The sequence below is a fragment of the Amia ocellicauda genome, chromosome 16, assembly GCF_036373705.1.
Source record: "Amia ocellicauda isolate fAmiCal2 chromosome 16, fAmiCal2.hap1, whole genome shotgun sequence".
Taxonomy (NCBI): Eukaryota; Metazoa; Chordata; class Actinopteri; order Amiiformes; family Amiidae; genus Amia; species Amia ocellicauda.
The window spans coordinates 21,803,764-21,825,935 of record NC_089865.1 but is presented as its reverse complement, the minus strand read 5'-3'; the positions used below and the strand labels follow the sequence as shown (position 1 = coordinate 21,825,935).

The following is a 22,172-nucleotide window of genomic DNA, read 5'->3' as shown; positions in this document are numbered from 1 at the left end:
TCACCCTGCATCAGAGAACACTGGCAGTGCCATCAGTGCCCTTGCCAGCATCTTCCCGACAGGAATCCTTGTAGATGAAGCCCTCCAATACATCTCTGTGTGCGTGCGTGCGTGCTTGTTTCCTTTCATCTGACAAAACGAGAGCAACTTACTTCATGAAGGTTTAAGTTTGTCTGAAGAAAAGGACTTTGAATGCGGGCTGCCTTGACCATTCTCTTCACACTCGCACAATTCATTTTAATGGCTTGTTTTTAAAAGAAACCAAAAAAACAAAAGAAAAATGCTTTGTCTACCAAAAGACATGCTGCAGCACTCGCTTGTTCAAGGGGCGGAATTGTTGTTCAGAGACTCGATTCTTCTGCAACTAATGAAGCCCGGTGGCTGCCGGGGACAACAAGCTCAGATCACAATTAAGAGAGCCTGCCTCTCTTTTCTTTGGTTTCCTTCTCAGACCCTGTCAGCGTAATAATGTTTAATTAATGTAATAACCCTTCACAGGATGCAAGGAGCCCAGTTTTCTTCTTTCTGATGGAACTTTTCATTTCCCCTCCCCTGGGAATCTGTAATTGTTCACTTTCATTACTCCCCCCCCACTCCTCCTCTAATAATAAGTATTTAATGTCTGCTAAAAAAAAAAGAAAAAAAAGGTTTGACAGGCCGTGTTCTCAGCTCTTGCAGCATCTGCTCCTCGGCGGAGCAAAATATGTTGTTAACTGCTTGCTAAGCTCCACACCGCTCCGAGGCCCGTCTCCATCTATAACAGCAATCTGCAGTCCACATGCTCCATTGAAGTGGGGGGGTAGGCACTGAGGGGCGAAGTCCTATTTAATAAGACAAGCAACTACACTTCACACCCCGTGTTTATAATAAACGTTTTTTAAACACATTTGCCACTGCTGCTGCAGAGTCACTTACTAGGGAGGCTCAGTTTGACATCTCACCCAATGGGGCGGACCTAGGAGGAGGTTCAGTAACTTGCCCAGGGTGACCCCACCGTCTGTTGGTGGCCAAGCTGGGGCTCAGAACCAGGAACCAGGCCTTGCTGCAGATTGCACGGATTGGTCTGAAACATTAAGAGTGTGCGAACAGTTAGACATGCACAAAGACTACAGAAACTGCATCACAAAAACAAAACACAGAAACTCATTCAGATATAAGTCCGTATCAAATTGACCATTCACAAAGGGTTTAATATGAAACAAGCTGTCCAAAAGCATATCAGTCGGTTAACTTGAGGCACAAGCTGGATATCCAAAAGGTAACTGCAGTTCCTTTAATATGAATAACACTCCTCTTAATCAGCACTGTGTACTCCATCTCAATTAATATATATATATATATATATATATATATATACACTCACCTAAAGGATTATTAGGAACACCTGTTCAATTTCTCATTAATGCAATTATCTAACCAACCAATCACATGGCAGTTGCTTCAATGCATTTAGGGGTGTGGTCCTGGTCAAGACAATCTCCTGAACTCCAAACTGAATGTCTGAATGGGAAAGAAAGGTGATTTAAGCAATTTTGAGCGTGGCATGGTTGTTGGTGCCAGACGGGCCGGTCTGAGTATTTCACAATCTGCTCAGTTACTGGGATTTTCACGCACAACCATTTCTAGGGTTTACAAAGAATGGTGTGAAAAGGGAAAAACATCCAGTATGCGGCAGTCCTGTGGGCGAAAATGCCTTGTTGATGCTAGAGGTCAGAGGAGAATGGGCCGACTGATTCAAGCTGATAGAAGAGCAACTTTGACTGAAATAACCACTCGTTACAACCGAGGTATGCAGCAAAGCATTTGTGAAGCCACAACACGTACAACCTTGAGGCGGATGGGCTACAACAGCAGAAGACCCCACCGGGTACCACTCATCTCCACTACAAATAGGAAAAAGAGGCTACAATTTGCACAAGCTCACCAAAATTGGACAGTTGAAGACTGGAAAAATGTTGCCTGGTCTGATGAGTCTCGATTTCTGTTGAGACATTCAGATGGTACAGTCAGAATTTGGCGTAAACAGAATGAGAACATGGATCCATCATGCCTTGTTACCACTGTGCAGGCTGGTGGTGGTGGTGTAATGGTGTGGGGGATGTTTTCTTGGCACACTTTAGGCCCCTTAGTGCCAATTGGGCATCGTTTAAATGCCACGGCCTACCTGAGCATTGTTTCTGACCATGTCCATCCCTTTATGACCACCATGTACCCATCCTCTGATGGCTACTTCCAGCAGGATAATGCACCATGTCACAAAGGTCGAATCATTTCAAATTGGTTTCTTGAACATGACAATGAGTTCACTGTACTAAACTGGCCCCCACAGTCACCAGATCTCAACCCAATAGAGCATCTTTGGGATGTGGTGGAACGGGAGCTTCATGCCCTGGATGTGCATCCCACAAATCTCCATCAACTGCAAGATGCTATCCTATCAATATGGGCCAACATTTCTAAAGAATGCTTTCAGCACCTTGTTGAATCAATGCCACGTAGAATTAAGGCAGTTCTGAAGGCGAAAGGGGGTCAAACACAGTATTAGTATGGTGTTCCTAATAATTCTTTAGGTGAGTGTATATATATATATATAACTTTTTTTTTTCCCACTGTTTTTGGCTCTAATTAGCACTCATCAGCAGAACTCCTGTAATGCTCATGGTAAAAAAGTAAGAGATATTAACGGGTTAATGCTGCTCTCTGACTAATTAACTTCTGTACAAAGGATACTGATGAAAAAAGTATATTCCCCGTAGTTCAAAAATGCCCTTAAGTTACCTTGGGGGCTGAAAACTTTATGCAAAGCAGTTACTTATAGCCTTGTTGCCAAAAATAAGAATTAATTTCCCTTTATATTTACTCTGGATCAAACAAGAAAAGTTTTCAAAGGATTTGTTTTCATTTATTTTTTTGTACCCTAATAAAAATGAAAAATATGACTTATTTAGGCGCTATTACGGTTAGACTAAAGGCAATTTAGACCCCTTTGTGTTTGAAATTCATTAGTTGGGATGCATTAAAAGTAGGTGATAAATGATTTAACAATCCGTACCACCAGTTGCAAGTATTGAATAGCAATTCAGCACTTTCTCTCTGTAGAAATTTGGAAAATGTATGTTGGCATCTGAATATAACTATAGCACAGGCACTGAATGCAGTAATGGGTGCTGTCACACAGTCATATCAAATTACTCAGTTGTTTTATTTGTTCTGGAGCAGTTTCGATATCCTCCAACATTTTAGGTGTCAGAGAAAATGAAATAAATATATAACGCCAATACGCTAATCAAAGCCAACCCAAAATGCTACATATTATTATGTTTCCAAAGCAGGCATTGATCTTTTCAATGCTGGAAGACAACATGAAATAGATTCATATTTTATTCATCATTTGCCAAGCATATTCATTGGTCCTAATCTGGATTCGTCAACATAAATAACATGCAATAATATAACATTATATATTATTGTAGGTGTTTACATTTGCTGTAATCGCTTTCAATAGAATTCCTTCTTAAATGCATTGAAGGGAAGATGGAGCTACAACACAGACCTTGGTCTCGGGTTTCCACATGTACATAGACCGCCCTCAGATTGCATCCACAAAACACACCAACACACTTGTTGTACACGAGTACAGTTGTATCAGACATGTTGTTTACACTCCGGAAAGTCTGGAAACCAGGTCTCTCTGTAGGTTGGTCTCAGATTAGCTACAGCCCAAGTATAGTTTGAGACTCCTGCACTGAAATGAACATGTCTAAACACCTCCAGCAATTCAGCAAACCGGCAAGCTCCAGTTTCACTCTACCTCAAAACACCGTCCATTGTGTAGCATACACAAACCCCCGCATACACTTTTTTCAATTTCATTTTTAACAATAAAAAAATGAAATGAGCATCCTGATGACTGGTGAATACACACTTCTTTCAGAAATAAATTGAGGGCTTTATTAACCTTTCCTAATGCAAACTAATCAAGAGGCAGCATTGTTTTTAATAAGCGGTCTATTCAATTGATTGTTGTATGAAATGTAAAATGTTTGAACACTAAATAAATGTACAAAATGCATTGTGTTGAGCCAGGTGATGCTGATTATATATGTTTGTTTTTGCTTTAGAGATTATACAATGATAGCAGATGGTTCACTAATTTGGCTTTTTTAATACACTATTAATCCTTCTGCCATTTACTGTTTTATCTAGTACAGTATGAGACTACCAATTACTGGCCAAGTGTACTCATGAGCTTTTTACAGTGGATACATGCAAGGTAGATAGGACATTGTGTAATCAAATGTAGTCATTTGGGTCTTGATTAGCAACGATGAGATAACATTCAGTACATGGGGGTTGCAAATGCGGATCATTTGGCGTTACATCACCGCTAAATGGCCCCAATTGTCGCCACATGTCTCGTTGCGTTTAATCCAATCATCCGTAAAGTAATCTTTTGGGTCTCGCAAGGCTCGGCCGAGGTAAAGGAAACATGTCAGGTCCTGAACCACAGGAACTCTGACTTACATCTGAGAATGCGATTTTGGAAATCCACATCCTGAAACGTGTCTTCTATTCATTTACTTTTCTTCTTCTCTGCATTCCCACAGAATACGGCAACTACTTGTACATTGAAGCCAGCCAGAAAACAGATGGGCAGCAGGCCAGACTCATCAGCCCGGTAATCAATCCCGATGAAGGCCCTCTCTGCTTGGTGTTTTCGTACCGTATGAGGGGGGAGAATGTCGGGACACTGCGTGTGTCCCTGAGAGACACGGACCTGGAGGAGACGCTGCTGTGGACCCTGAGAGGAGACCAAGGAGTGTCCTGGAGGGAGGGACGAACCATTCTGCCACGGTCGCCCAAGGAGTACCAGGTACTGTGTTGTAATGCACTCCAAGTAGTCCAGTGGTTTGTGGTGTTATGTGCTACAGGCAGAAAAGGGGTGGCAGTCTTTGAGAGACCCATATTAGAAGTAAATAAATCTGTACTTACAAAGAACAAGTAAAGACATTGGATTGCGTAAGGCCCTGCATGAAATTGGCTTGCTGTTCCTGTTGTTGACTGTGTGAAGTTCGTGTGTACATTCTCACAAAACCACTAAAATGGCCCAAATACCTAAGCCATTTGAATTCACTGAATAATGCAAGCAAGTTATTTGCTTGTGGGAGGGAAAACACAAAAGTTGGTATTTTTATATTGTTCTTTGAAAATAGGCCATCTTACCCCAAACTTTTGTGTGGTAGGCAGGAGAAGTGGGAAATGCTTCAGTTCAGTAAGCGGCACTTCTGTTGGGAATTTGACTTTTTGGAAAGACTGCCACTGCGTTTGGCTTGAAAGTGAGAGGAAACTCAGGAAATTGCTTGCCTGTCTTAGGGATATTAAAGCAAAAATAAACAGAAGGCTAATGGTGTTATATTTAGAGCCCCACCCTACCTCGAGAGTAATTATTCAATGGAAAATATTCCTGTATCTTTGATGGCTTATTTTCCTGCATATCCCCGAGCTGAAGATCTGATACAGTGTGCTACCAAGTTATCATTTTGTACAAATCACAAAAATAACAGAAATATTTATTACAAACTCAGTTCTGGTGTCAATTTGTATCTCATATAGCTCTATCTTACCCTCTGTGCCACATTTTGCTCACGTTGTTGTGTCCTTCTCTTCAGATTGTGATGGAGGGGTATATTGACCACGGAGACCAAGGGGATATCTGGATAGATAACATTCACATGACCTCCAACATCCCTCTGGAGGAATGCACCCGTAAGTCCCCTCGTCCCCAGCCGTCTCTTACTCTTCATTTAGAAAAAGAAAGACCATCGCCACACCCAGTCATTTTAAGATTCATTGATTCCATTTCGTTATTCTGGGGGCTATAAAGCCATTGTGTGATGCTTTCAAAGCTAAAAAAACAAAACAAAAAAGCTCTGTGTGTGTTTTCTTTTTCTAAAAAAAGTAGGCCACAAATGCCTAGTGGCCTTAGATTCTGATCTATGTTTTATTAGATTTCCCTTTTCCTGTTGTATTTGTAAACATTGCTTCCGGATCCTTCGGAGTGAACAGCTAGTTGAGCCTCTGTTCCTAATTATTTTTTCGAGTTTGTTCTTATAAAGGTTAAAAGTGGACAAAAACAATCCTAACCCCTATACTGCTGGTTTAAAACTGACTTTTTGCATAGCGAGACACATTTCAATATGAATGAAAACCCTTAAGACTAATGCATGTTACGTTAGAGTGATTCACTATCTGTCTCTTATATTTTCCTTGTGCCTTGAAGTCAAACTAGCCCCAGTGCTATAATCTCAGTTTTAGTTTGCAGTGCAGAAGCTACAGTCCTCTCCCACATTTCAGCAGTATTGCACACACACACAGCTCCGATTTCTTTACTCCTGCTTCCCCTCCTGGGACAGCCTTGTCAATTAATGTAATGCTTCATGCACAGAAGCAATACATTCTTGCCAGACTATTCCCAGGGTTCTTTTTTTTTTTAATTGTCTTTGCCACTCTATTATAAATATCAAGCATCCTATTTTTTTCTCTCACCCGGCCCTTCCTCACTTGGCTCCGAGATAAACAGAACTGTAAACAACAGCATTTAATATACAGCGGAACAAGGGAATTTCTTTATTATTTGCCGCTAAAGCTACCAAAAAACAGGAGCAATTTGGAGAACCACAGTCTATACTACCTATACCATGTCTATAACTTTTCATTGGTTGCTACCCAACCCTTAGTTCTCCCAAAATAACAATATATTATTATTTTTTCTTCCAGAGCCCTACAGCGCATTTCCACCTGATAAGACCGGTAAGCTTCCATGTCTTTTTTTTACACTCATTTTTTTTGTGCTTACTGCTAAATATGCATCAGAGATATACAACTTGGCAGAAACTCAAGTGCTTATCAGGATTATGCTGCGGAACCGCACTGCTCCAGAACGAACACCTAGGTTCGACAACTGCAGCTGTGCTTAGAAAAAGCATCGATTCCCCACCCGGCCAACTGCTTCGGTCAAAGCTGTGTGCGAAGCGCTGCGTGGCGGATAGCTTGGTGGTGCCTTGGTGATCGAACAAAAACCAAAACATCATTAAACTATTTGATTTGAAAAGCATGCGCAGGAGAGAGAGGTGCATGCTTCCCTTACATTTCAAGGCTATTGGATGTTACATTTATTAAAAAAAAAAAAGAAAGTAATTTCAGTGTCAGGGTAAAAAAAAAAAAAAAAGTGGCAGTTTTTAATCTTGTGTTCTCTGTTTACTATCCAACAATCACATGAGAAATGATAACGGCACGTTTGTCTAGTTTCAGTTCTGGTGGGTGTATAATTGTCTTGCAGCCATTAAGACCACCCCTTCCCGGTCCCCCCCCCCCGACACACACACCCTGAGAGTTGATATGTTTGAGCAACTGTGTGGACCGTAACTGAAATCCCGTCAATACTGCAATCTGTTATGTGTGCAGACTTCTAATTAATGTTTTGTATAGTAGGTATGCGGACTATTCTGTCTGGTAATTGCTTATTTCACATATGTCATCATTAAAAGGGGAGAAATTCATGACCATAGAAGGTACTGTTAAGATGACCATGTTGACTGTAATAAAATGGATTTGGTTTCTGTCCAAATACCATTTACTTCAACAAAGGGTGCAGGGACATTTTGGAGACAGTTACACTAGAGAGCGCAGTAGCATCGAGCAAGAGAACACAAATTGCTCATTTGGTTGAGGTTTCTCCACGGAGAAAAAAGAAACAAAAACTTAGGGGCACATCAAAAGCTTAAGAGCTAATATTTTGGAACTGAAATGGAACTTTTTTTTTATTATTAATTATTTTTATTTTTCTTCTGTCAATCTTTAAACACTAGTAGCCTGGGAAGGTTGCACTGAAACCATTTTAAGTGCTTTTTAAGTTGTTGTTTTTTTCACGGGAGACTTTGGCTTGAGGCAGAGGATATCATTTGAAAACCATGCATGCAGATACAATTACCTCCAGCCATTCCCGCAAAGAATTCACTCACGGAAAAGATCCATCCCCGTGCCAAAAACTAATAACAAATGTTTAACATCTGACTGGTCTGTTGAGTCATTTAACAGCGGATCTGCCCTGTGTATGCCGACATGATAGGAAAATATGTTTCAAACAGCTACCCAGGTTTCGCTTTTAAGTTAGAGCCAACCCCCCCCCATCTACCCCCCCTATCCACCACCCCCCCTCCTTTGTGAAAATTTAAACAATCACATTCAAAGCACTTGGGGAACGTGGTTGGCTGGAAAGGATGTGGACTCAAATAGGTCTGTCTTTTCCATGCTGTTGCATCATTTCAACCTGGTCACCGACCGTATCAGGGTTCTCAAAATTCTCTAAAGATTCTTAAAAGGTCAGCAGCATATATTCAGCTCAAGGAGACTAAGAATAAGGTTTTAGCAACAGTATATGAACCATATAGAGCAATATATGAATTAAGTAACCCCCACAAAAAGTATCTAGATGACCGCTTTGCCAATTTGGTTTTGGTAACACCTGTCAGCCCTAAATAACAATGTTACAGGGTATTTCTGTGTGGTGACAAGGACCAACTTGATTCAAATCTATGTATATGGCCCATATTTGTATATTTTTTGTTCTGAACACATCCAGTTGCCTACCTCTAAAATACAAGTTACCTTCCTCCTTGATCTTGAGTGAATTCAGTTTGCAGAGACATGAAAGAAACCAGAGGTCTTTTCACACCAAGGTCAATACATCAAAAGAAAATGTCACAGGGCTCCCTGCTCTCTATTTATGAATGATTTTCTCTAACAGTTTTCACATACTAACCAGCTAGTGTAAAAGTGAGCCCTTTTTCAAAGCAGAATACGTTTGTTTTGGCTTGTTATTAAAAAAATTGCCATCTGCCTTATCATCCCTGCTTCTCAAATGTCATGTTAATGGCACCTATCAACACCAGCCAAAATAAGCAAGGAGTTTTGCAGCTATTATTTCTGCCACATATTCCAAATGTGGGTGAGGAACATACTGGCGAGAATTTGTCTTGATATTTCAAATGCGCCCTACATATTTCTCAGTCGATTTAGAACCACACTTTCTCATTGCCCTAATGCCTTGGTACGCTTGTTGTGAAAACAAACCACTTGCTTCTTCTTCTTTGCTTGGTGTGAAAAGGCCTTAACACTTCAAGCAGCTTGAGTACAGCCGTCCCCCTTTCGCAAGCCGAAAAACCACGGTACATGAGAAAAGAGCTACAGCTCAGTACGGAGATATTGGCTTGCGCTAACCAAACCACAGGAAAACCAAGCATGCATGCGTGTCTGCGTGTCCGTGTTAAAGTCAATGTCTGTTTTGTATTGTTTGCAAAACAAAATCTAGTCTGCATGCTTCCCTACCCAAGCCAATTCTTCTGTGTCTCTCCACTAGGGGGCACCCTTCCCGGAGGGAGCGAACCCACAGTAGACTCGGTGTCAGTGCAACCCATTCCAACCTACTGGTATTACGTAATGGCTGGGGGAGGCGCTCTCTTGGTGCTGGTGTCCGTCGTGCTGGTCATGGTACTCTGCTGCCACCGGTACCGTTATGCAGCCAAGAAGAGCCAACACTCTGTCTCCTACAAAACCTCTCATTACCCCGTGACAGCTGCTCCCGGTGTGGAGCCCACACTGACTATTAAACTAGAGAAGGAGGACCAGAGCCCACAGTGCTGAGGAGGAGTTCTGTAGGACATGCTTAGAAACAGATCTCACTCAAGATATTTGCACTTTTCTAACTGTTGTGGTGAAAAATCATATATTATATATATATATGTATGTGTATATATATATATATATATATATATATATATATATATATATATACACACCACATTTTTTTTAAATGGATGCTGCATCTAAAAAAAAGAATGAAAAATACAAGACGTGTAGAGGATATGCAGATTGGATATTGGGGAAAGGAAAGTTTTTTTTTTTTTTTTTTTTTTTTTTTTTCTTCTTCTCTTGGGTTCCCGGGCTGGATAGTTAAGGAGGGTCCAGGCAGGAATCGGTGTGCCAAGCTTTCTTTTTAATCGACTCATGAGCTTACGTGGATGAGATCCAGTTATTTTAATGAGCTCGGTCATGAATGCAGCCAGAAGGTTCAACTGGGGCCGAGTTCAGAAGATAGCGAGATCTATTCTCTCTACATATCAAGGACTGCTAATGATCTCAGGCTCCCGTTTTGAGTTGCATGAAAGAGTACTACTCTGACAGGTACCCATCTGTTTCTTAACCTCAAACTGGATGTTCTCAGGTATCTGGAGGTTTTTCAGCGTTCAAGGGAGCGATCGAAGCGTTAAGAGCGATATCAGGACTCCGGCAGAGCTTTCACAACACACAGCTAAATGAGCTGGTATCCAAATCTTTTTTTTTCTTTTTTTTTTTTTTCTTCTTCTTCTTCTTCTTCTTCTTCTTCTAAAAATCATCCTTCCCATGCTCATCCACCGATCACGCTGTGAGCTGTGGGAGGGAAATCACACTTATGCCTACAGTTCCGTTGCAGTTGGATTCCAAGGCATGGAATACTTTTTTTTTTTTTTTCAATCTGATAAAATTGATAGCTTTTTAAAACCGCCTTCTTGGATAGAGTTACTTTTAAGATTGATTCATATTCTGGTGCATTCGCAAGATGCTAGGTGTAGAACAGCAGTCTCCGCAAGGTAGAACTTCTTTGTCATGCCACACGTACGGGCGGGAGATCCCAGGAGAAGACAAGACAACGGGACAGGATCGTTTTTTTTATTGTATCTGCACAGCTATGAATTGAGATGTTGTGTTTACTATATGCAAAAAGGCTTCCACATGCCTTACTCAGCCTTTTTTCTGAGAAGCCTTTGATGCTACTTTTACATGGCATTGGCCTTAAGAAACCGGGGAGGGGTGGGGATACCAAATGTCTGTGAGGATAGTTGACTTTTTCTTTGTGTTTTTGGTCAACTTTAAACTACTTTTTGCAGTTGTTGTTTTGTTTTGTTTTTTGTTGGGCTTTTTTTGGGTGGAATCGGAAATGTGCAGTGACTCAAGTGAAGATGAACATCTGTAGATATGGGGAGTCTTTGTGTCACCATGGGATTGTTAAAGTTACTCACCTCACTTTGGAAGTCGGGCTACCTTTTGTGTCAGGGTTTCGCCCTTACTGTAATAACAAGAGAGCATTGATCCAACCTTTTTTATTATCCTGAAATTAGACTAATCCATCCAAGTCAGCACATTTCAGCCTCTTTTTGGATCCACAGCCCAGCCTGTCTGGCCTCGGCATAGATTCATAAGTCTTTGTTTCTGCTTCCAAGCAGAAGCAGTTTCTGTAACTTACAATTTCTCACAAGGGCTGTTTGAGTATTACAGTGTTTTTGATCTGAGCTTTAAGACTTGGCTCTTTGAAGACGGGTGGGTGCGAACCCATAGTGCGTCAGGGGGATTTTTTAATAAGTAGAATTGGCAGGGATGTAACATGTATTCCAAGCTTTCACCTCGTGGTTCTTGATTGGCACACATTTTGTTTTTCTGTTAGTAGCTAGAGCAGTGCCTGTCCTTTTGAGAGATAAAAAACACATAGGTCTAGAACACAATTGCACCCCCACGCACACACAATATACACACGATATATATATGCTTGTGTGTGTGTGTGTGTGTATGTGTGTGATATATATGAAACATGATATTAATTAGATCTGACATCCTATGCAGCACAAATTCCAGTGTGTTCAGCAGAGATGAGAACCAGTTCCAAAGTGATTATTGAATTACAAGATCCCATATCCCAGGCATCTCATATGGTGTCTAATATGAATTCACATGTTCTATTAAGAGCAATGTAAATTATAACTTTTCTAATTGGGGCTGCAAACAGAGGAGGGGAAAAGAAAACAACCTAAAGACGATAATCCTTTCATTAAGTGTTTGGCTAAAATTCTCATATTAATCTAGAGTTTATTATGCAATATGTGGAACATGAGCAAATGGAATTGATTCAATCTGAAAGCACATGAACAATCTCACATATAAGGACCACCTATCTCCCACCAACGTCTCTTTATAACCCGATGAAAGGAGATGTGCTTTCGGCTGTTCTGTAATTGGTATATTATATCATGTAAGCCCTCAGTTTTACTTTTAACATAAAGGATGGATTAATACAGTAGCGCTGAGCCTGTCATGAATTGAATGTGACGAATCCATGGTTGATCATATACCAAAGAATATTGCATCCAGCATCATAATGTTCCTGTTGAAACCTACATATTGCTTTAAAAGCTATATTTCAGAATTTGTCCTTTTGTAGGTTTATTATTATGAATTATTATTAATATTATGTGAATCGACCAAGATATGTACTGCACTAAAATAAAATCCAGTACAGTTGTGTGAAATGTACTATGGTATATTGAAACCTTTTGGTTGAGGACTCTTGACTTTCATTGTAATAATGAGTTAACAAATTGGAAAGCAATTTAAACCTAACCGTGTAGATCTATAGCATTGAACGCAGCCTTCCCTCTGCCCCGTCATTGCTCCTTTACAGATTCAGTACAGGTGACACAGACCTCAGTTTTTTTATTACACTACCAGTAATGTTTTATTTAATTTTATTCTTTTGTATCTTCTATTTCCTGGAGAAACAAGAGGTACAATAACTTCCCTATCCCATTGGTGCCCTATCCCATTGGAGGCGATACCAGATTTGAGTCTTATTTGTGTCACGTCATTTATGTCGTATTGTATCACTTGGCATTATCTGTTGTGAAATCACTCTTGTATGCATATTGGTAGGCCTGAATACAGGAATCTTAGCAAAGGCAGTGGATTTATAAATAGTTTCTCTTTGCTATGGCAGTTGACAAATACATTTAAAAATGTAATGCTGATTAGGAAGTATTTGTTCTGTGTTTTTTTTTTCCTCCCTGAACTTTATGTGTACAGTGAGGAGAGGAATCCTAAAGCCTAAATTCAAATTCACTACCACTAATCTTAGACTACAAACTCAGTGCTTGATGCCTTTGTCTGTGAGCTGGAAGTCTTTCTGCTCCTAGCTGGTTTCGTAATTTGCAATTGGCAGTTGGGTGGAAGTGTTGATGTAAAAATGGCATCTTTATCACAAAATGAAGAATTGGGGCGCGTTATATTATATACAGCAGCCTGATAACAGACAAAAACTTTACTATAATAATAATTGAGAGATATGGATGAATAAATCTAAAAATCTACTTTTTTTTTTTGTCCAATGTAACATAACAGTGATCTCCATATGAAATAATGGGTTTAGATAAGACTCACATTGCTCTGGAAGTATACCAAAAAGGCTCCTTAGTTGTTGCTCAATGCAGTTAAATTACAGAAATAAATAATTTGTTAAAATAATTGTATAGGACTCAATGATTAAGAAGAAAAATGTGTTGTTGAAAGTCTGGCACAGGGGAATTTATAAGGACTGAAATACTTGGGAAAGTTTGGCATGTCCCCATGATGTGTGTTTAAATCAACTTTAGGCTCTGTCACTCTCCATAAATTATTTTAAAGCTCTTAATATTTTTAATTAGTTAATGGACCAGATAACATTTATTAAGCCTGCAGTAAGCTTTTCTTCCCCCTCCCTAGTTCATGAACAAAATATTAATGAGAAAAAGCACTCTGAGATTTGTTTTCTCCCTTTGGTCTTGAGCTTAACAAAATGAAGGAGTGAACAGTGCCAAGCTGTGGCTTCTGGCTTAGCGTGTGTTCGACTGTTGCAATCGCGCTTGGTAATTTAATAAATAAATAATAATAAAAAACAAACCCAATGCTGCATGCATCCTGCAGCTGTTGCTATAGCACAAAATGACTCATGCATTTTTTTTATGTAAACAGCCCACTTCCATGTTCACAAAAGTTATATTTTTTTCCTCTCTTTTAAAGGGATTTACCAATTTCTCAAAGTGAAAGTATTAAGCCTGCTGAGATTTGTTTTCTCTGTCTCGTGGGTTCTTCTGCTTCTAGTCAAAGTAAGGATGCAATGTGCCCTGAAAGTGTGCAAAAAAGAAAGAGCAGGATTCTAGTTAGAAGGACTAAGATCTACATAATGTTTTTCTCCATTTAATTCATGAGAAATGCAGATTGAATATTCCCAGGTGGTAATATTTTTAATTTCCCCAATTCGATTTACATATTAATCTTGCACAGAACATTGTTTTGGTTTGTTTTTCTTTCTTCTGCATATTTTGTGTCCTCTATTTGTGAATGTATTGCTTTGACTGTGATTGTTCCATGTTCTGAGCCATGGCCATTGTGCACTTCAGCTTATCGCCTGTTTGTAATGAAAGACAAAAGAAAAAAAAGATACAAGGAATATTTCAGCTTGTGGAATTTTATGTTCTTGAAGATGTATTGTGCGGAATGTAACAATAAAATGATATTTTTGTAAAAGTGCTTTTGTTTCTTGAAAGCAAAATCATCATATCGTTGAATTTCATTTTGTGTTTTTTATGGATGAAGTATAGATGGCATGCTAAGGTTTTGGGGTGATTTGCCAACCCATGCTTTTCTTTGATAACACATTGTCTCTTTTTTGACAACAGAAAATTGCACAATATATTTGTCTAATCAAATCCTGTACAATTTGAGGTTCTGCATTGATATTTGGTGCCCTGTTCTAAGTTGTAATCTTCTAAAGTAGCTGTATTGTATGCCATGTCAGAAACAACAGATTTTCAAAATATGTGTCCAGATATTTTATCAGTACTTGTTAATGCTGCACCATTCCTTTATTTAAACACTAATCATTTAAGGCAGGATCCTAATAACATTAAAAACAGAATTTTTCAGATGTCTCCAGATGTGTGATTGCAATCTGAAACATTCCAGTTCAATTTTGGACATATTTCAATATATGGATCATGACACAAGTCACACATGACACATCCTATGCATTATGACCACTAATGGCACACTAAAATGAATACAATCTTGCATACAGTCCTCAAAACCTATAAACATATATAAACATAATCATCACACACTGGAGTATCTAGCTCAGTTTCAGTTCAGCATTATACTTGCTAAAATAATTACTTGTATGGAATTAGTATACTATTATGCATGGTGGCAAAGGGCTCAAAAGTCTGCTTCTGTTTTTCTACAGATCTGAAACATGTCAGTGCTGGAGGTGACACGTTATCCAACGGCATGGACATACCAGACTCAGGTAATATACATTTAATACGAAGATATTCTGCAGTCCAGAGGGGCTCCTCAATGGGCAGAACATCAAACAGATTAATGAGAGCACGGACCAACATATACAAAACCCGTGAATCTGTTTGTATCTATTCCCTGGTGGTGATTACACTTCAGTAAGCATGTGCATGAACTTCTCCAATGCAAGCTTCCCGGAGATAATTAAATACACTGTTTAATCACAGAAGTGATAAACCGCATTTGCAGATTTAACTACAAAGACAAAGACCTCTAACAACTTCAAACTTTGCAAATGATCAAACACTGGTTTTAATTACCTTTGAGAATCGTTAACCTATGAAGTTAATGTAAAGTACATTGTCTTTGAGGTGTAAACAACATCCATGAATAAACACCTATAATTTGGGGCTGTGCTATCAATTATATTTTGTTTGTCATACATTTATGTCATACATCAATCATACCCCAGATATCTGAAGACACTAGCTAGTGACAGACTTCCACACTGCGCCCAAGGTGTAACATTTGACCGGGTTAAACATTTCTGACTGGATCATTGTGCAGCCTATATTTTAAGATAACCTGTCCCCTTTGAAGTCTTTCTCATTTCAAGTTAATTAGAAAGAGGAGCAGTGCAAATAAACTGTGGGCAAGAAATGTTCTCGCTGGTCATTAGACAGCCAGAGGGACTGCTGTAATAATGTGATTGTCTGCATCTAAGATTAACAGACTAGCTAACAAACTAGTGAAAAAGAAGAAAGATGTTTCAAATAAAAAGCCAATTTCGTCACGTTATCTCCCCGGCTATCCTTGAGAAAAGCATGACCGGTGAGAGGTCTGCTGTTTACACACTGATTACATTTGATTTCCACAAGGGGAAGCAAGTGTAATCAGATTATTTCTAACTGATACATAAATGCAATGTTTGTTGGGAAATCACGACCAGACAAATTCATAGACCAAGATATTATAAAAAGTCTGCATCCCATTGAAAGAAAAAATAAAACTAATTATGGCCTGTAGAAGAATCATTCAGTTACTTGTCATTCATTAATGCCTTTGCCTTAACAATTGTAAATGTGATCTGTGGCTTTTATTTTTCTTGGCTGATGTTTGCTAAATTACATGTATATCAAGCCTGCCAACGCTATATTAACAATAAACAAATCAAAGAGACTTTTTTTTATTAGCTTTGGCAAGACGGCAATAAAAAAAGCTGTGCAGGGTATAACGCTAGGTACAAAACAGTGTCAGTTTCTTATTAACCTTGCATAACCTATTCCAGGGGTGACAGAGGCTGAAAAGTGCCAGGACAAATAACCATGCTCATTATTTACTGTTATTTGGTCGGGTTTAGCAACATATTATACTAGTCTTGGCTTTCGCTGTGCAGAATGGGGGAGCAGATTTAATTCTGCGCAAGAGCAAAATGCAGACTGGGGCTGCAAAAACAGTAATTGACATTTTGGCTGCACTGACACCAAGGGACAGATTAAGGAACTCAAAGCTATTACATTAAATGCATTCATCTTACCCGGAATGCATTAGTATTCGCTCGTTAGGATCACATAGCACAGCTGATGAAACACTTGCGTGATTCTCTTTTGGTTCAATTGAATCGGAAATGCCAGGCTTTTCCCTATTCTCCGAACATGGCTGCAATATCAATGAAGGTGAAGCGCTTCCTATTCCTGTCCGACAGCAGGAAGGACTGTGGGTATATGTTTAAAAAGCTGTGTTGGATCTGAACTTGAATGGCTGAGGAGCGGTTGAAATTACTGAATCAATTTAAATTCCTCAGTGAACGTATGAGGAGTTTCAAAGAGAATAGATGAGCCTCCTGTTGTAATCAAGTTCGTTAAAGAAAAAGTTTCCATGAAATAATGTATCGATGGTATCTCTTCCAAAGCTTTGTGCCACAATGATTCAGCCTAGAGAGAAAGCTGCCCATATCTCAGCTGATTGTGTAAGGCAGTGTAGTCTACATACTTATTCTGCATTTCTTCTGTCAGGATTAAACGATGTCTGCTCCTTCTCAATGTTCGTTGCAAGCTAATGGCAAAGTGGTTTCTGTTGAGCTGCCCAAAATGTGAGTCAAGGTTTATCTTCAGGGTTTCTACAAAATGAACTTGTCCATGACTACTTCAACAGTGTCTTCAATTCTCCTTTCTCTCGCTCCTCAGATGACCCATTCCAAGAGTGGACCACCCCCGGGCCCTCTTCAGATCCCCCCGTCACTAAGATATCTGAGAAGGATAACTCCTGGCTGTACACCTTGGACCCCATCCTGGTCACCATCATCGCCATGAGCTCTTTGGGCGTCCTGTTGGGAGCTATCTGCGCCGGGCTGCTCCTGTACTGCACGTGCTCCTACAACGGCCTCTCCTCCCGCAGCTCCACCACCCTGGAGAACTACAACTTCGAGCTTTACGACGGAATCAAGCATAAAGTCAAAATCAACCAACAGAGGTGCTGTTCTGAAGCTTGAAAAGCACATTTGGCACCAGACTCTTTCCTACGCTTTTCGTCAAAGGAACTCGCCCCCCAGTGAAGCTCGGCTGCAAGAACCAGCGAGTGATCGTCAGGGACAGCTCCTGGCCATCCCCGACCGACTGTGCCATGGGTGCTACAAATATGAAGACATATCAATTCAAATAAACAATGCCTAACCCAAAAACAAAGTATAGATATTATACCGTTGAAGAAAACAATCTACTTTAATAGCAAGAAAATATGAAAATCGAAAAGAAAAATATAAGAAACATAGATCCAACCAGAAATGATTGGTCTGCTGCTCAAGGTTTAGTCGATTGCCACAATATGTGAAACTGGTGGCCAAGGATTTTGCATTTTGAAGTTGAACATGAAGATTGTGGATTTTTATTTTATATCAGTGTATAATGTAATGGCTTATGTTTTACTCCCTGATGTAGACTGTGCTATTTTTTAGAGATCATTATTTTGTATGTGAAGTATCACAGTCTTAAGCCTCTATTCCAAGTGCAGTATGTGTTTCATATTAGATGTTTTTTTGTTTTGTTTAATTTTTAATTTTTTTTGCTTTGGATTGTTGCCCAGTTTTTGAAAACAAAACAAAGAAAAAGTCTTCTGACTTACAAAATGAGAAACATGAAATGTTTGTTCAATTAGATTTAGAGTAAGGATATTTTTGGTGTTTATTTTTAAAGAAGATATTCATGTGATGTTATATGGAAGCATCCCGTGAACTGCGAAGATGTTTTAGTGCAACCTATGGATTGCCAATGGCTTGAGCCACAGAGACATTAATGCCTTGCAGAGCTTCAGTTCAAAGAAAGACAAAGATGATGCAAATTTGAAACCACAGAAGGAAACCCACACTACACCAACTTAAACAAACATTCATTTCATGTGTGGAAACTCATGAATAAAAAAAAAAGGATGCAGAGAGAGAGACACGTTTTGGACATACTTATGAGCCTTAAGCTAACTGTTCTTGGAGGAGAGCCATTGAAAAATACTTGCTCCTGGATATAACCGAAGAGGCCTTGAGGACTAGGCCTTACGCTTGTTGTTTGTTTATTTGTTTGTCTGTTTGTTTTCATTTTTTATAAAATGAAATTGAAACAGGAAACAGACTGTAACTGAGTCTTGAATCGCAGTCAGGGTTACCTGTTTTGTTTGTTGGTTTTGTTCGTTTTTTGTTTTAAACTCAAACTTTCACTGTACCTCAGAATTCCAATACACAAAAAAAAAGAAACACCCCCAAAAGTGAGCAGACGCTAAGGTTGGGCACAAGCAGCTGAATCTAAGGAACTGATTACAAGGTGCTGAAAATGCTGATGGTGGATTGTGCTCAGCTGGTGACTGGAAATGGAGCGTCAGGCCCATTTTTCAGCAGCCCTTAATTTGACTTTGTTGACTCTTTTCCAAGTGCCTTGGAACAAGCCTGATTTAAATTTACTTAGGAGTCGATAGTATTATGTCTTCTGTCTGGGACAGAAGGGAAAATTTTAATCCCGGCACTGGTCAGATATTCAATTGCTGTTTATAGACTTTGTACAGAAATGTTCTTTTTTATTATTATTATTATTATTATTATTATTATTATTATTATTATTATTATTATTATTATTATTATTTAATAAACAATTGATAACATAATTTAGTGTCACTGTATTCCCATTCTGCATGGTTTCTGAAAGCTTCTTGGTGTAAATGGCATTCAGGTGATTGTTTTTGTCCTGCATAGTTCATTTTCATGTGAGTTCTGGGTGTAAATAACTTTCCATCTTCTCACACATATTATGGATATCCTCACATTGATTGGTAAGTGTGCCTCGGCCCAGTCTCTTTCTTTCTTGTCCCCCCTATATATTTCTGAAATTGTAGACCACCAAACGTGTTTAAATTACGATCTATTCATTTGAGTCTTGGAAAACTATGCAGTAACCTACAGTAACTCTTCCACCACCACCAAAACCAGCACCACTACCACCGCCTCTTCACCCCTCGCCTCACTCATAACCTCATGCTTAATCAGTCACCGCTCGTGCGTATATTTATTTCAATTTCTTCTCAAAATATTATGATTTTCTTATATCGGGCTTTAAGACAGTGATTAATGATTAATGCCCGATAAGTGTCAACAAAACAAGAGATAATGCCTGATTGGGCTGAGCTCCAGTCTTTCATTTATTTTGGCTGCAAACACTGTCATCTGACAGAAGAAGGGGTAATTCAGTCTGCAGAATGAGAGTATGGGAGATGGGGTGGTATGTTCTCTGTTATAGACCACACAGTATTTGGAACTAAATGAAGCTGATGAAAAAAATGTGGCCTTGGCCATTGTTTTCATTATATGGAAATTAAGGTTAAGTTGGAGCTGAAAAAATAATTGCTTTTCTGTTCCAATATATTTAGTGCAATCTCTTTCTCTCTCTCTCTCTCTCTCTCTCTCTCTTTTAATTTGTACCAGTGACGTATATTAGAGCCACCTTCTCACTGATAGCAGCACTGTCGGGAAGAGCGAATACAGGTACCAGTAATGTATGAATAAAGAACTTGGCTAATCACATTAGAAATTTAAATCAAGCTTAGTAGACTCTGAAGTGTGTACCTGCGTTACAGCGATTCCTTCAATGGTGCCACCTTCCCAAACCACTTCGATACTGCTGTGGATTCCCGCTTTTTATTTTATTTTGTCTGTTTTAATTTATATCATTTAGTCATCTCAGATGTGGACAACACAGACAAACCCCAGCTAATATAGGTCAGGGTCTATTACAAAAAAAACTATTAAGAGATTTTCCTGCAGAACACAGCCAACCTGTGGAGAGCTTTGATTCAAAAGGGGTAGTGGGTATTTGCAGGTAGATCTTTGGCAAGAATCACTGCTTGAAACCTCTTTCTGACCACTTCTAGTCAGGTTGAATTTTAAAAGCTTGGGGATCCATTTCCAAACTAGCTTTCTCAATGCTAAGCTTTCGAAAAAGGACTGTACATCAATATTCATGAAGCAGACTATGCATTAAATGACCAATTGACTTAAATGGCTCTCCTGTCATAATTGTGTATTTTAACGATTCAATTGACACCAGTCTTGCTTCATGTACTGTTTGTAATTGTCCTCCAAGTTGCAATATTTCCCGTTATGCCCGTCCCCCAACCGACTGTTGCTATAGTTACTAAATGACACCAAAAAGCTATTCGACTCTGCAGTGAACTCCAGTGCCCTTAGAAAATAAAACCTTACGTTAAATATTAAATCAGTTCTATATTAGTGCTGTTCTTGGTTTTGATAAGTTAGATATGTTTTAGCTTTTGTGATTAATAAAAATAAGTTTCTTCCAGTTGTTTTCCACTTGATGCCTTCATATGTTTCTGATGTAGGGTGGCTTGTCAATCACCTTGCAACTAAAATGAACATATTCTAAAAGATACCAAAAATAGTTTTATTTGTCTCCAGGATACATGCAAATTAAATCAATATTGAAGCCCTTTGAACTTCAATTTTTTTTATTGAAAATAATTGCTAATGTGTATATGTGTATGTGTTTCTATATACACTCACCTAAAGGATTATTAGGAACACCTGTTCAATTTCTCATTAGTGCAATTATCTAACCGACCAATCACATGGCAGTTGCTTCAATGCATTTAGGGGTGTGGTCCTGGTCAAGACAATCTCCTGAACTCCAAACTGAATGTCTGAATGGGAAAGAAAGGTGATTTAAGCAATTTTGAGCGTGGCATGGTTGTAGGTGCCAGACGGGCCGGTCTGAGTATTTCAAAATCTGCTCAGTTACTGGGATTTTCACGCACAACCATTTCTAGGGTTTACAAAGAATGGTGTGAAAAGGGAAAAACATCCAGTATGCGGCAGTCCTGTGGGCGAAAATGCCTTGTTGATGCTAGAGGTCAGAGGAGAATGGGCCGACTGATTCAAGCTGATAGAAGAGCAACTTTGACTGAAATAACCACTCGTTACAACCGAGGTATGCAGCAAAGCATTTGTGAAGCCACAACACGTACAACCTTGAGGCGGATGGGCTACAACAGCAGGAGACCCCACCGGGTACCACTCATCTCCACTACAAATAGGAAAAAGAGGCTACAATTTGCACAAGCTCACCAAAATTGGACAGTTGAAGACTGGAAAAATGTTGCCTGGTCTGATGAGTCTCGATTTCTGTTGAGACATTCAGATGGTAGAGTCAGAATTTGGCGTAAACAGAATGAGAACATGGATCCATCATGCCTTGTTACCACTGTGCAGGCTGGTGGTGGTGGTGTAATGGTGTGGGGGATGTTTTCTTGGCACACTTTAGGCCCCTTAGTGCCAATTGGGCATCGTTTAAATGCCACGGCCTACCTGAGCCCATCCTCTGATGGCTACATCCAGCAGGATAATGCACCATGTCACAAAGGTCGAATCATTTCAAATTGGTTTCTTGAACATGACAATGAGTTCACTGTACTAAACTGGCCCCCAC

The 22,172-nt window shown here is 39.4% G+C and overlaps 1 protein-coding gene across 3 annotated transcripts in view; it reads left to right on the top strand.

The window, feature by feature from the left end:
- LOC136711913 (neuropilin-2) overlaps nucleotides 1-19,341 on the top strand; it is a 77,347-nt gene extending 58,006 nt beyond the window's left edge. The window contains exons 13-18 of one of the 3 annotated variants that reach the window (XM_066688504.1): nucleotides 4,608-4,873; nucleotides 5,670-5,766; nucleotides 6,778-6,810; nucleotides 15,143-15,205; nucleotides 17,211-17,287; nucleotides 17,382-17,522. In XM_066688504.1, coding sequence (XP_066544601.1) covers nucleotides 4,608-4,873; nucleotides 5,670-5,766; nucleotides 6,778-6,810; nucleotides 15,143-15,205; nucleotides 17,211-17,254 — 503 coding nt within the window. In that variant the 3' untranslated portion in view covers nucleotides 17,255-17,287; nucleotides 17,382-17,522. Of the gene's footprint in view, nucleotides 1-4,607; nucleotides 4,874-5,669; nucleotides 5,767-6,777; nucleotides 6,811-9,418; nucleotides 14,428-15,142; nucleotides 15,206-17,210; nucleotides 17,288-17,381 lie in introns of those variants that run through there. The other 2 variants (XM_066688502.1, XM_066688503.1) reach the window with 2 other exon arrangements.
- The last annotated feature ends 2,831 nt before the right edge of the window (nucleotides 19,342-22,172 follow it).